This window comes from Bacillus rossius, chromosome 8 (assembly GCF_032445375.1).
Source record: "Bacillus rossius redtenbacheri isolate Brsri chromosome 8, Brsri_v3, whole genome shotgun sequence".
Lineage (NCBI taxonomy): Eukaryota > Metazoa > Arthropoda > Insecta > Phasmatodea > Bacillidae > Bacillus > Bacillus rossius.
The window spans coordinates 52278901-52291939 of NC_086336.1; the positions used below are offsets into that span (position 1 = coordinate 52278901).

The 13039-nt window shown below is 37.6% G+C and overlaps 1 protein-coding gene across 1 annotated transcript in view; it reads left to right on the forward strand.

Moving 5' to 3' along the window:
• Nucleotides 1-7246, forward strand: part of LOC134534927 (obscurin) — a 214564-nt gene extending 207318 nt beyond the window's left edge. Inside the window, exon 4 of the mRNA XM_063373650.1 lies at nt 6405-7246. Within this exon, the coding sequence (XP_063229720.1) occupies nt 6405-6518 (114 nt within the window). The 3' untranslated portion in view covers nt 6519-7246. The remainder of the gene's footprint in view (nt 1-6404) is intronic.
• Nucleotides 7247-13039: the final 5793 nt, after the last annotated feature.

Sequence of the window (13039 nt, forward strand, 5' to 3'; positions counted from 1 at the left end):
CAAGTTTGATTCTGTGTTCACATCATCGAAAATTGTGTGTTCGGGAAAGTGGTCTGACGACATGTCAATGCACCTCTTCCAGTTCGAACCCAGTGTTGACTCTTTTATTGATTGCAAGATCAAGAACATGTGGCGTGCTGTTTAGCCTGCCTGAGTGAACATGATAGTTTTTATTCAATTGACGGTTGTAAAGCAGTCTGCCATTAGTTGTCGGTGCAGGTTTTTTTTTTCCTGCGTAAATAAATCACGTAGGCAGTTCGTTGTGCATTAACTTAATCTCCTTTTCTGGAATGCATGTGGCTATCTCGTCCTAGAGTTCGGTCGTGGGTGCAGGGATCGCGTTGTTCGGGAGAATATTTTTTTTAAATAAATTTTTAGTGACGCGCCGATCAGAATTTTTGTAATCTTTAATTTTTCGGAGCAAGTTTGATTCTGTGTTCACATCATCGAAAATTGTGTGTTCGGGAAAGTGGTCTGACGACATGTCAATGCACCTCTTCCAGTTCGAACCCAGTGTTGACTCTTTTATTGATTGCAAGATCAAGAACATGTGGCGTGCTGTTTAGCCTGCCTGAGTGAACATGATAGTTTTTATTCAATTGACGGTTGTAAAGCAGTCTGCCATTAGTTGTCGGTGCAGGTTTTTTTTTTCCTGCGTAAATAAATCACGTAGGCAGTTCGTTGTGCATTAACTTAATCTCCTTTTCTGGAATGCATGTGGCTATCTCGTCCTAGAGTTCGGTCGCGGGTCCAAGGATCGCGTGTCCAGGAGAATATTTTTTTAAAATAAATTTTAAATGCCTCGCCGATCAGAATTTTTGTAATCTTTAATTTTTCGGAGCAAGTTTGATTCTGTGTTCACATCATCGAAAATTGTGTGTTCGGGAAAGTGGTCTGACGACATGTCAATGCACCTCTTCCAGTTCGAACCCAGTGTTGACTCTTTTATTGATTGCAAGATCAAGAACATGTGGCGTGCTGTTTAGCCTGCCTGAGTGAACATGATAGTTTTTATTCAATTGACGGTTGTAAAGCAGTCTGCCATTAGTTGTCGGTGCAGGTTTTTTTTTTCCTGCGTAAATAAATCACGTAGGCAGTTCGTTGTGCATTAACTTAATCTCCTTTTCTGGAATGCATGTGGCTATCTCGTCCTAGAGTTCGGTCGCGGGTCCAAGGATCGCGTGTCCAGGAGAATATTTTTTTAAAATAAATTTTAAATGCCTCGCCGATCAGAATTTTTGTAATCTTTAATTTTTCGGAGCAAGTTTGATTCTGTGTTCACATCATCGAAAATTGTGTGTTCGGGAAAGTGGTCTGACGACATGTCAATGCACCTCTTCCAGTTCGAACCCAGTGTTGACTCTTTTATTGATTGCAAGATCAAGAACATGTGGCGTGCTGTTTAGCCTGCCTGAGTGAACATGATAGTTTTTATTCAATTGACGGTTGTAAAGCAGTCTGCCATTAGTTGTCGGTGCAGGTTTTTTTTTTCCTGCGTAAATAAATCACGTAGGCAGTTCGTTGTGCATTAACTTAATCTCCTTTTCTGGAATGCATGTGGCTATCTCGTCCTAGAGTTCGGTCGTGGGTGCAGGGATCGCGTTGTTCGGGAGAATATTTTTTTTAAATAAATTTTTAGTGACGCGCCGATCAGAATTTTTGTAATCTTTAATTTTTCGGAGCAAGTTTGATTCTGTGTTCACATCATCGAAAATTGTGTGTTCGGGAAAGTGGTCTGACGACATGTCAATGCACCTCTTCCAGTTCGAACCCAGTGTTGACTCTTTTATTGATTGCAAGATCAAGAACATGTGGCGTGCTGTTTAGCCTGCCTGAGTGAACATGATAGTTTTTATTCAATTGACGGTTGTAAAGCAGTCTGCCATTAGTTGTCGGTGCAGGTTTTTTTTTTCCTGCGTAAATAAATCACGTAGGCAGTTCGTTGTGCATTAACTTAATCTCCTTTTCTGGAATGCATGTGGCTATCTCGTCCTAGAGTTCGGTCGCGGGTCCAAGGATCGCGTGTCCAGGAGAATATTTTTTTAAAATAAATTTTAAATGCCTCGCCGATCAGTATTTTTGTAATCTTTAATTTTTCGGAGCAAGTTTGATTCTGTGTTCACATCATCGAAAATTGTGTGTTCGGGAAAGTGGTCTGACGACATGTCAATGCACCTCTTCCAGTTCGAACCCAGTGTTGACTCTTTTATTGATTGCAAGATCAAGAACATGTGGCGTGCTGTTTAGCCTGCCTGAGTGAACATGATAGTTTTTATTCAATTGACGGTTGTAAAGCAGTCTGCCATTAGTTGTCGGTGCAGGTTTTTTTTTTCCTGCGTAAATAAATCACGTAGGCAGTTCGTTGTGCATTAACTTAATCTCCTTTTCTGGAATGCATGTGGCTATCTCGTCCTAGAGTTCGGTCGCGGGTCCAAGGATCGCGTGTCCAGGAGAATATTTTTTTAAAATAAATTTTAAATGCCTCGCCGATCAGAATTTTTGTAATCTTTAATTTTTCGGAGCAAGTTTGATTCTGTGTTCACATCATCGAAAATTGTGTGTTCGGGAAAGTGGTCTGACGACATGTCAATGCACCTCTTCCAGTTCGAACCCAGTGTTGACTCTTTTATTGATTGCAAGATCAAGAACATGTGGCGTGCTGTTTAGCCTGCCTGAGTGAACATGATAGTTTTTATTCAATTGACGGTTGTAAAGCAGTCTGCCATTAGTTGTCGGTGCAGGTTTTTTTTTTCCTGCGTAAATAAATCACGTAGGCAGTTCGTTGTGCATTAACTTAATCTCCTTTTCTGGAATGCATGTGGCTATCTCGTCCTAGAGTTCGGTCGTGGGTGCAGGGATCGCGTTGTTCGGGAGAATATTTTTTTTAAATAAATTTTTAGTGACGCGCCGATCAGAATTTTTGTAATCTTTAATTTTTCGGAGCAAGTTTGATTCTGTGTTCACATCATCGAAAATTGTGTGTTCGGGAAAGTGGTCTGACGACATGTCAATGCACCTCTTCCAGTTCGAACCCAGTGTTGACTCTTTTATTGATTGCAAGATCAAGAACATGTGGCGTGCTGTTTAGCCTGCCTGAGTGAACATGATAGTTTTTATTCAATTGACGGTTGTAAAGCAGTCTGCCATTAGTTGTCGGTGCAGGTTTTTTTTTTCCTGCGTAAATAAATCACGTAGGCAGTTCGTTGTGCATTAACTTAATCTCCTTTTCTGGAATGCATGTGGCTATCTCGTCCTAGAGTTCGGTCGTGGGTGCAGGGATCGCGTTGTTCGGGAGAATATTTTTTTTAAATAAATTTTTAGTGACACGCCGATCAGAATTTTTGTAATCTTTAATTTTTCGGAGCAAGTTTGATTCTGTGTTCACATCATCGAAAATTGTGTGTTCGGGAAAGTGGTCTGACGACATGTCAATGCACCTCTTCCAGTTCGAACCCAGTGTTGACTCTTTTATTGATTGCAAGATCAAGAACATGTGGCGTGCTGTTTAGCCTGCCTGAGTGAACATGATAGTTTTTATTCAATTGACGGTTGTAAAGCAGTCTGCCATTAGTTGTCGGTGCAGGTTTTTTTTTCCTGCGTAAATAAATCACGTAGGCAGTTCGTTGTGCATTAACTTAATCTCCTTTTCTGGAATGCATGTGGCTATCTCGTCCTAGAGTTCGGTCGCGGGTCCAAGGATCGCGTGTCCAGGAGAATATTTTTTTAAAATAAATTTTAAATGCCTCGCCGATCAGAATTTTTGTAATCTTTAATTTTTCGGAGCAAGTTTGATTCTGTGTTCACATCATCGAAAATTGTGTGTTCGGGAAAGTGGTCTGACGACATGTCAATGCACCTCTTCCAGTTCGAACCCAGTGTTGACTCTTTTATTGATTGCAAGATCAAGAACATGTGGCGTGCTGTTTAGCCTGCCTGAGTGAACATGATAGTTTTTATTCAATTGACGGTTGTAAAGCAGTCTGCCATTAGTTGTCGGTGCAGGTTTTTTTTTTCCTGCGTAAATAAATCACGTAGGCAGTTCGTTGTGCATTAACTTAATCTCCTTTTCTGGAATGCATGTGGCTATCTCGTCCTAGAGTTCGGTCGCGGGTCCAAGGATCGCGTGTCCAGGAGAATATTTTTTTAAAATAAATTTTAAATGCCTCGCCGATCAGAATTTTTGTAATCTTTAATTTTTCGGAGCAAGTTTGATTCTGTGTTCACATCATCGAAAATTGTGTGTTCGGGAAAGTGGTCTGACGACATGTCAATGCACCTCTTCCAGTTCGAACCCAGTGTTGACTCTTTTATTGATTGCAAGATCAAGAACATGTGGCGTGCTGTTTAGCCTGCCTGAGTGAACATGATAGTTTTTATTCAATTGACGGTTGTAAAGCAGTCTGCCATTAGTTGTCGGTGCAGGTTTTTTTTTTCCTGCGTAAATAAATCACGTAGGCAGTTCGTTGTGCATTAACTTAATCTCCTTTTCTGGAATGCATGTAGCTATCTCGTCCTAGAGTTCGGTCGTGGGTGCAGGGATCGCGTTGTTCGGGAGAATATTTTTTTTAAATAAATTTTTAGTGACGCGCCGATCAGAATTTTTGTAATCTTTAATTTTTCGGAGCAAGTTTGATTCTGTGTTCACATCATCGAAAATTGTGTGTTCGGGAAAGTGGTCTGACGACATGTCAATGCACCTCTTCCAGTTCGAACCCAGTGTTGACTCTTTTATTGATTGCAAGATCAAGAACATGTGGCGTGCTGTTTAGCCTGCCTGAGTGAACATGATAGTTTTTATTCAATTGACGGTTGTAAAGCAGTCTGCCATTAGTTGTCGGTGCAGGTTTTTTTTTTTCCTGCGTAAATAAATCACGTAGGCAGTTCGTTGTGCATTAACTTAATCTCCTTTTCTGGAATGCATGTGGCTATCTCGTCCTAGAGTTCGGTCGCGGGTCCAAGGATCGCGTGTCCAGGAGAATATTTTTTTAAAATAAATTTTAAATGCCTCGCCGATCAGAATTTTTGTAATCTTTAATTTTTCGGAGCAAGTTTGATTCTGTGTTCACATCATCGAAAAATTTGTGTGTTCGGGAAAGTGGTCTGACGACATGTCAATGCACCTCTTCCAGTTCGAACCCAGTGTTGACTCTTTTATTGATTGCAAGATCAAGAACATGTGGCGTGCTGTTTAGCCTGCCTGAGTGAACATGATAGTTTTTATTCAATTGACGGTTGTTAAGCAGTCTGCCATTAGTTGCCGGGCGCCTAGTGATTTGGCCGGCTCCATGCAAGTATCCGGGTCGGACTCCACCAGTGACGTACCCGGTGGGGCGAGCATGGAGAATAATTTAACTTTCTGCTTATTAATGGTGAGGCGTGTTAATGCCAACTGCTTCTAGGTTTAGAAACTTGAGGACCCAACCCCTAGTGTTGTTTCTGCACGTCTCCGGTTATTCCTTACAACACATTTTATCATCCCTACAGAGTTACAAGGTTCTCCTAACAATATACGAATGTGTTATGTCAGTAATATTGTTAATACATCTCAAATGACTTTTAACCATAGGCTTTATTTGATTTTAGTTACAATAAAAATTTTCCTATACTCTTTTCTCAAAATTGTTTTCAAATTTAGATGGCTGAGAAGTTAATTTTTATTGACGATGTTCAATATTACGACGTTATCCTGTTGTTATCCAATTGTTGTAGTTACCTTAGTTGAATACTTAAAACTGAGTAGTCCATTAATTATTCTTAATTGTCCAGCAAAAAGACATTGACATTAACATTATATGCTAGGGCACCCACTAGATATTTCCCTTCCAATTTTGAAAGTGTATAGCTTACTTGAATAGAAAATATTTATTGAATTAAAATAAATATTAGTGCAAGTATAGGGCTCATGGCACAATGCATTTCATGTGGGACAACACAATTGTATCCAAACTGACCTTGGTTTGGACATAAAACTTAACTATTGAACACAGTAATTGACCTACTTCGACTGACAAAATTTCCTTACAAATAATTAAAAGAAGTTCTGAAGTATACGAAAAAATAAAAAAAATATATTGTATATATAGATAGGTACGTAAAAGCCAGTCATATCTGGTACAGTACCGTATAATTCCACTTCAATGTCTGCCATTCTAAAAAATGTATGGTACAATTTTTTTTTAAATAATTTAAGTAATGTGAAAATCTTCAAATGTAACTGGTCACCATTTTGAAACTTAAGCACAACACAACAATTTTGGAAGACTTTTTTAATATAGAAAAAGATATTTTGAAATTTATTTCTAGTTTTTTATCTATTGTAGTTGGCCAGTGACCATCGCCTTCAAAGCTGGGCGGCCCTCGTGGTTCCGTATTCGTCATCGGTCCACGTGCTTGTCGTGTTTCAGGAGGATGAGGAGCTAGACATTGATCTGTCCGACCCCGATCTTCACAAAGCTGCCACCAAGATCCAAGCCTCCTTCCGCGGTCACAAGGTGCGCAAAGAAGTGGACGGCCAGTGAAGCGGCTAGCTGGTTCCTCACACGTTATCACCACACCCGGACACCAGACGCGATGCTTGAACTACCACCAGATGATCCTCCTCTTAGAAATTAGTCTCTGATCGAAAGGTTGCAAGTTTTGGTGCTGTAAGGCATTTCTTCTTTTCATGATTTTTAAGTACCGGTACTCTGCGGATGCAAATTCTTTTTTTTTTTTTTTTGTTTTGTTAAGAAAATGTGACCATAATTTTTAACCATTTGTGATGAAGTAGTGAACAAAACAGCATGATGTTTTGCGACAAGCATGAGTTACCCTGCACTTGTACCTCTACAGCGAACCTGCCTGTTTTCACGTCGCAACGACATTGATCACTGCGCGCTGTGGGCATGACTATCTTCGCTGGGTAGAATAAATAATAGTAGTACCTGTCAACAGATAGTTGCTGCTACGCCAGCAACAGTAGTGGCACTAGAATTATTTGCAATGGTTCAAACATCGGGTTTGAATTCCGTCCGCCCACATAATACGTTGAACCTTTGTAAAAAAAAAAACAGCCATTTATAAATATGTGTTAGTTGGAAATGGCATGAGTGAGAGTTCTGAAGATAGAAATTAATTTTAATTTGTACCAAACATTTCACTGGAATAATTGTAGTTTTACAGTATGTTAAAATGGTTTCATAAATAATAATAAAACTAGTAATAGGCTTCAGTGGTTTCTCCATTACAAAGAAATCAGTAAATACAAGTAAGTGACGTAAATAGTATACAAGGAAAGACTGCCCTTCCCAAAAACCTTAACAGGAATCAGGCAACATTAACCTTTCGTTTCTCCTGTTTGTACAAAGATTGTTCAAGCCAACTACCCTCCAAAAGTCATAAAATATTTTTAGCTTCAATTCAATGAATGGCAAACTTAAAGTTTACTATTAACTGCAAACCACAACATATATTGACAAGAGAAAGGTATATTATTAATAAAAATTATACATGGATACATATGCAAAGGATAATAACATCTTCCATTTAAGTTTAAATTACATGATACAAGATATTTTATATTTTACAACAGTTAATAATTTTAAAAAACATAATAATTAATAAGTGAATATTTCATTTTGTCTAATACATTATGGAAAAAAAATTCTGAACTGCTAATGTTTTTTTTTAAAAGATCACAGTCATCATAATGATATATTTGGTAACTAACTCTTTTCAGCCGACCATACAAAAGCGTACAACAAGCCATTCATGTAATGTTTTATATATATATATATATATATATATATATATATATATATATATATATATATATATATATATATACATGTATATATAAATTTTAATTGAACCATTAAGGCCCAACCTCTCAAGTCATTTTGGTAATTTCATGTTCTGGTCAAAACTACCTATTGTATAAGGGTTATTCTCACAAAGCTATTACCTATATCTCTCCTGCACTTACTCTCAGGTGTAAATTTTGTCATCACATATTTGCTAAACATTATTCGTGATAAGTGAAATGTCATGCAAGTGGTCCTCATAATTCTAAACACTTTTGTGTCTTTTTGCTGCTTTTGCATTACACTTGGTAAATATGTGGTGGCAAAATTTATGACGAAACATAAAATGCAAGTGAGCTATCGGGATGAATTAACAGGACTAGTCCTTAGGGCCCCATCTAGTTGGGTGTATTAGTGTTAGTGAAGCATGATGATAAGTGTGACGCTCGCTAGTGCTTCTAGCGTGGTGTCTCCTCTAAAAACAAAGCTCTTCTCGTCGTGCATAGGACAACTATGAGATTTGACATAGTAACCATAACATTATATGCGGAGAAAAGAAGATAAAGGTGTAATGCAACTCCCTTGGGTGTTTAAAGAAACTGTACCATATGTTTCATGCCCTAAAAATTATTCTGAAAACACACATTTTAGACATTTCCACTCATCAAAAATTACAGTCCACCCTCAGAGTATTCTTAAATGCTTTTAGTAAAGTACACCACTCTGATATCGTCAGCAGTTTTCAAATTGCGTTTCTTTTTTTAAGCTCTGCCCACTGTGTGTGTCCCCAGGTAGGCAGGGCCCTTAAACAAGTGTATAATTACCTAATGACAAATAAAATTAAATAGGTAATTAATAACATTGTGTGTACGATGGAGTGTGTCACTCAGGATATCTCTTCAACACTGGGGTATGATCAAAAAAGCATTTTGTAACTAGAACTGGAAAATATGGATGTATTTTTCCAAAGCATATTTAAGAACACTGCCATATTTGTTTTTTTTTTTTATTTTTAATATTTTTTCATTAATATCGTCAAATATTCTCTTCATCGTCATTTAGGTTCCAAAGTTGTTTACCTAAAAGCAAAAATTTTATCAGCAATATCCTGTCTTTTAATGGTGCTAAATTTACTGCCAAGTTATTTATATGGAAACTTTTCCTAAATGCTAATTTCAGGTTTATTAATGTTTCCAACGATATAGTCACACAACATCAAGAGCAAATTCAATAATTTTCATTACTGATAGCTTTCAAAAGAATGTTGTTATCCCACAAGAAATAACAAAAGCTACTTTTGTGTCTACAAACTTGTATAAATATTCTATCAATGCTCCTTAATATTTTATGAAATTTGAAAATGAGCACAGAGTTGGTAGCAATTTGGTTCCACAGCCCACAATCTTGGAGGTCCCATCTGTATGCACAACCGTGTGGTTTAATTAAACACTGTGATGCACTCAAACCAACACTCTTGGGGTCAGCACTGAGTAGTCAGCTTACTCGCACAAAGCACGCTTAACCTACACTCAGGGCTGTCGAGAGACACTAACGGTCCGAGGGCTAATGATTTTTTTGGACTCCCTCCCCATCACTTAATGTACAGTTTTTCACACCGCATATTAAAAATATATATATATACATATATCTAAAAACTAAAAATTTCCCATGGCCATAACTGTAACGTTTCCAAAGGATTTCATTAGCAACACGGTTGTAATTTTTGCCCTATCAGGGTGAAAAAAAAAGAATAAAAAAATTTTAGGGAACTCGACCAGGCATATAGTTATCAACACACAACACACACACCACATCTTGCATCTCCCAACTCTCCCTCCCCCTTCTCTCTCTTCCCCCCTCCTACACAACATGGGCTGGCTACTCAATTTCAAAGTTAATTGCTAGTAAGATGTAAGATACAGTACACATGAATTCAGGTTTTCCAGAACGAAACCGCGAATGGTTGCAGGTATATCACACTCAAAAAATTCCTATGTGTGTGCATGCACGTATACTAGTAAGAATGTGATATAAAGGTACGGTAGTACAAAACACCTATTGCTCGGTAAAATACATTCCACTCAGGTCTGCTTATTAATTTTTATTAAAATGCTTGGATGCTGGAATTTGTAGCGAATAATGCACCTTTTACCCGCTCTCTGCAGCCTAGTTCCCACGCCGCTGCTTGAGCCAAGAATCTGCCCAGTGCCGTCTTGGAGAACAGCACTACACGAACTACCACTCGCGTAAAGCAGGACACTCGCTCCTACCATTTCCAAATAAAATGCTTGCCTTGGCCACTCATTTGTTGAAATTATCAATCATTAAATACAGATGTTGTTTATTGTTTACACAGACTGTATTGCCACAAATAAGATAACTTACCTTAAGTAGGTACCTATGTAAATAGTATTGTAGAAGTAAGTGATTAGCATTAACAGTGTTCCGAGCAAGTTAGTGCCCTGTTTCTTAGTGTTTCGTAAATAATGCACTATTTTATTCCATACTCTCTCTCTCTCTTATATGTCAAAAAGAATTTAATTGAAGCTAAAATTCTTGTTAAAACAATTACATAAATCATATTCATTCTTAAAGACTTACTTAGATATTATATTATTACTAGAGTATTGTTTTCAGTTCTGTACCTGTACTATTAACTGAAGAAAATTAACAACTGTTAGCAAAAAAAGTTAGAATACAAATATTTTTAACATTTCGTGAGTGAATAAAATTTAAAGTTAATGTTTAGTTTGCTTTTGTTATTGTATGTTACGCCTGAAAAATTCAACAGTTAAGACTTACGTACATGTGGTCAGAGTTTAAATGTCTATGATATCTTGGTGCATCAGACATATCACACTGAACTGTAAGTAACATTGTAGTAAAGTTCAATTAGTTAATTGCATGCTCAGAGATATGAAATGACAACCATTAACATTGTTCACCACATTCAGACACTGGCTAAGTTTAAAAAAATCATTCCCTCCCTCACGTAAACAGTACTTTACACTTGATTTTTTTTTTATTTATAAAAATATAGGTTGGAGGAATTATAGAATTACAGAAAAACCATATTTTCACAACTTCTTTACAAGACAGTTACCTATTTTGTAGGGTCACATCTTCAAAACTAAAACTATAATTATAATCTGCTGTAGTTAATCTTGCTCAGAAAGCAAAGCTAAAGTTGATATCAAGACGTAAAAGACCCAAAAAGATTTTTTGCTTTGTTTTAGAGACTTGCTAGGTGATAATCCACCGTGGGATATTCTATATTAGGCCCTCGGCTGTGCCGTGCGGTTATCATCTCTGGAACTAGGTTGGTCGTGCTGGGCCGAGCCACTACCATGATGGGAAGCCTTCATTTCACAGACGAGAGAGTCACACCCGAAGTTCCCCGAAGTTCATGCTCACTTTTTTTTTCTGTTCTATCTCATTGTATAAACCGGTGTGGCATTAAATTTTGCGGTCGATTAGGATAGGTTAGCTACATTATAAATAGGTACTTTAAAACATTGTGGATGGTTGGTTATATTAGGTAAGTATAGTTACATTAAAAATATTTACAATGAACAAAAAAAACCCGAAGATGCACGATCTGGCGTTTGGCTCTCTCGTCTGTGAAAAGAAGGATTCCCCTACCATGATGCTACCAGTGTTTATCTTAGAGCTGGCAGCAAAACACTATCATGAGTCGTGAAAACTCTAAGTACGTTTACTGCTTTGTCAAATGATTCCTCACATTTTGTGACTAAAACCAGTCAAAACGTGTGCTGTATGCACACAGGCCCAACTAAGCTTAAAAAACACCCTCAAATCAGGATTCTAAAACAAGCAAATGAAAATACATTACATAATCGTGAAAACGCAACAAAAGTTTAAGAACTTTCTTTTCAGAATGAGGACTGACTAGCATAGAAACCTAGACAATGTGGAAAGTGCTTGTCTTGCATTTGATTCTGTGTTATAATCCCTCTTCCACGCTGTACATATTAGAGTAGCTGTGCTCATGCACCATCATTCGCAATGGCCCGCAAGAACAATTGTGGCCTAACTTTCATAGGAGCAGCAGTCACGACTGTCCCACGGTAGCAGGGCCGCTAAAAACTGGGTAGCGACAGTTTTGATCCGCAGCGCAAGCGATGCAAGAAAGGGAGTGCTAGTCTGATTTACTATGTAAAGAATGTATTCTTACTTGCAGAGTTTCTACTGTACTTTTTACTGTAATGCTGGCAGTAGCAATTAGTAACGTGAAAATTGTTGCATTACTGCGTAGAATTAGACTTGCCTAGCTATTCAGTGGTCTTTGACAAGAGACACACAGCATCATACAGCGTTGCTCCCAGATCGTCCAGCATACGCTTAACTATGTAATTTCTAACAGTAACTCTTTACTAATCAGGTGTTCAACATTATTTAGTGTGTGCATGGTTAGGCGGAAAATTTAGGTAACAAGCATACCTCCCACTGTCCATGGACAGCAGTTGAGTTAGCACGTTCTCTTTCCGCCCACGTTCCTTTTCTGGCCGGATACATTTCGAAAAGTGGAATTTCTCTACCTACAGTATCACTGGTTTACTCTGACACGACCGATGGTTAAACGCTTCCCTAAGCATGAAGCAGAGAAGCCTTAAAACCAAGATGTTTTCTTTAAACAAATAATTTCAAAAATGCAACAGATATAGTTCACAACACACACCACATTGTTGTACCACAAAAATAACACAGTTTCAGTAAAATAATAATACTTGGCTGCTGTGCGCAGTTACCAGTTAAATTTGTTTTAAATTGTAGTTTTCATAAAATTTCAGTATTAGGGTAAGGTATGAATACATCTATATTTTAAAAACCTGAACTTAATTGAATATCATAAATGTAAAATTCTGGCACGGTAACTGCTTCTTGTGCTGCTAATGACGCAGCATACTTACGTCTCAAATCAGCTTCGAGCATGCAAAGAAAGAACTTCGCGTGTCGGTTCAGGACATGCAAATGTGCCTAATAATAAACAGGCTGTCAAAAAATGTTGGGATAAGCTGATGCGAGTAGTGTAAGATTCACATTGATTTGCGTGCAACTATTCATCTGGAGTTTTGTATACCGCTCCTTTTGAGACCATCATAAAATATAAATACAGTAAAAACATTTTGTAATCTATATATATATATATATATATATATATATATATATATATATATATGTGTGTGTGTGTGTGTGTGTGTGTGTGTGTGTGTGTGTGTATGTGTGTATATATATAT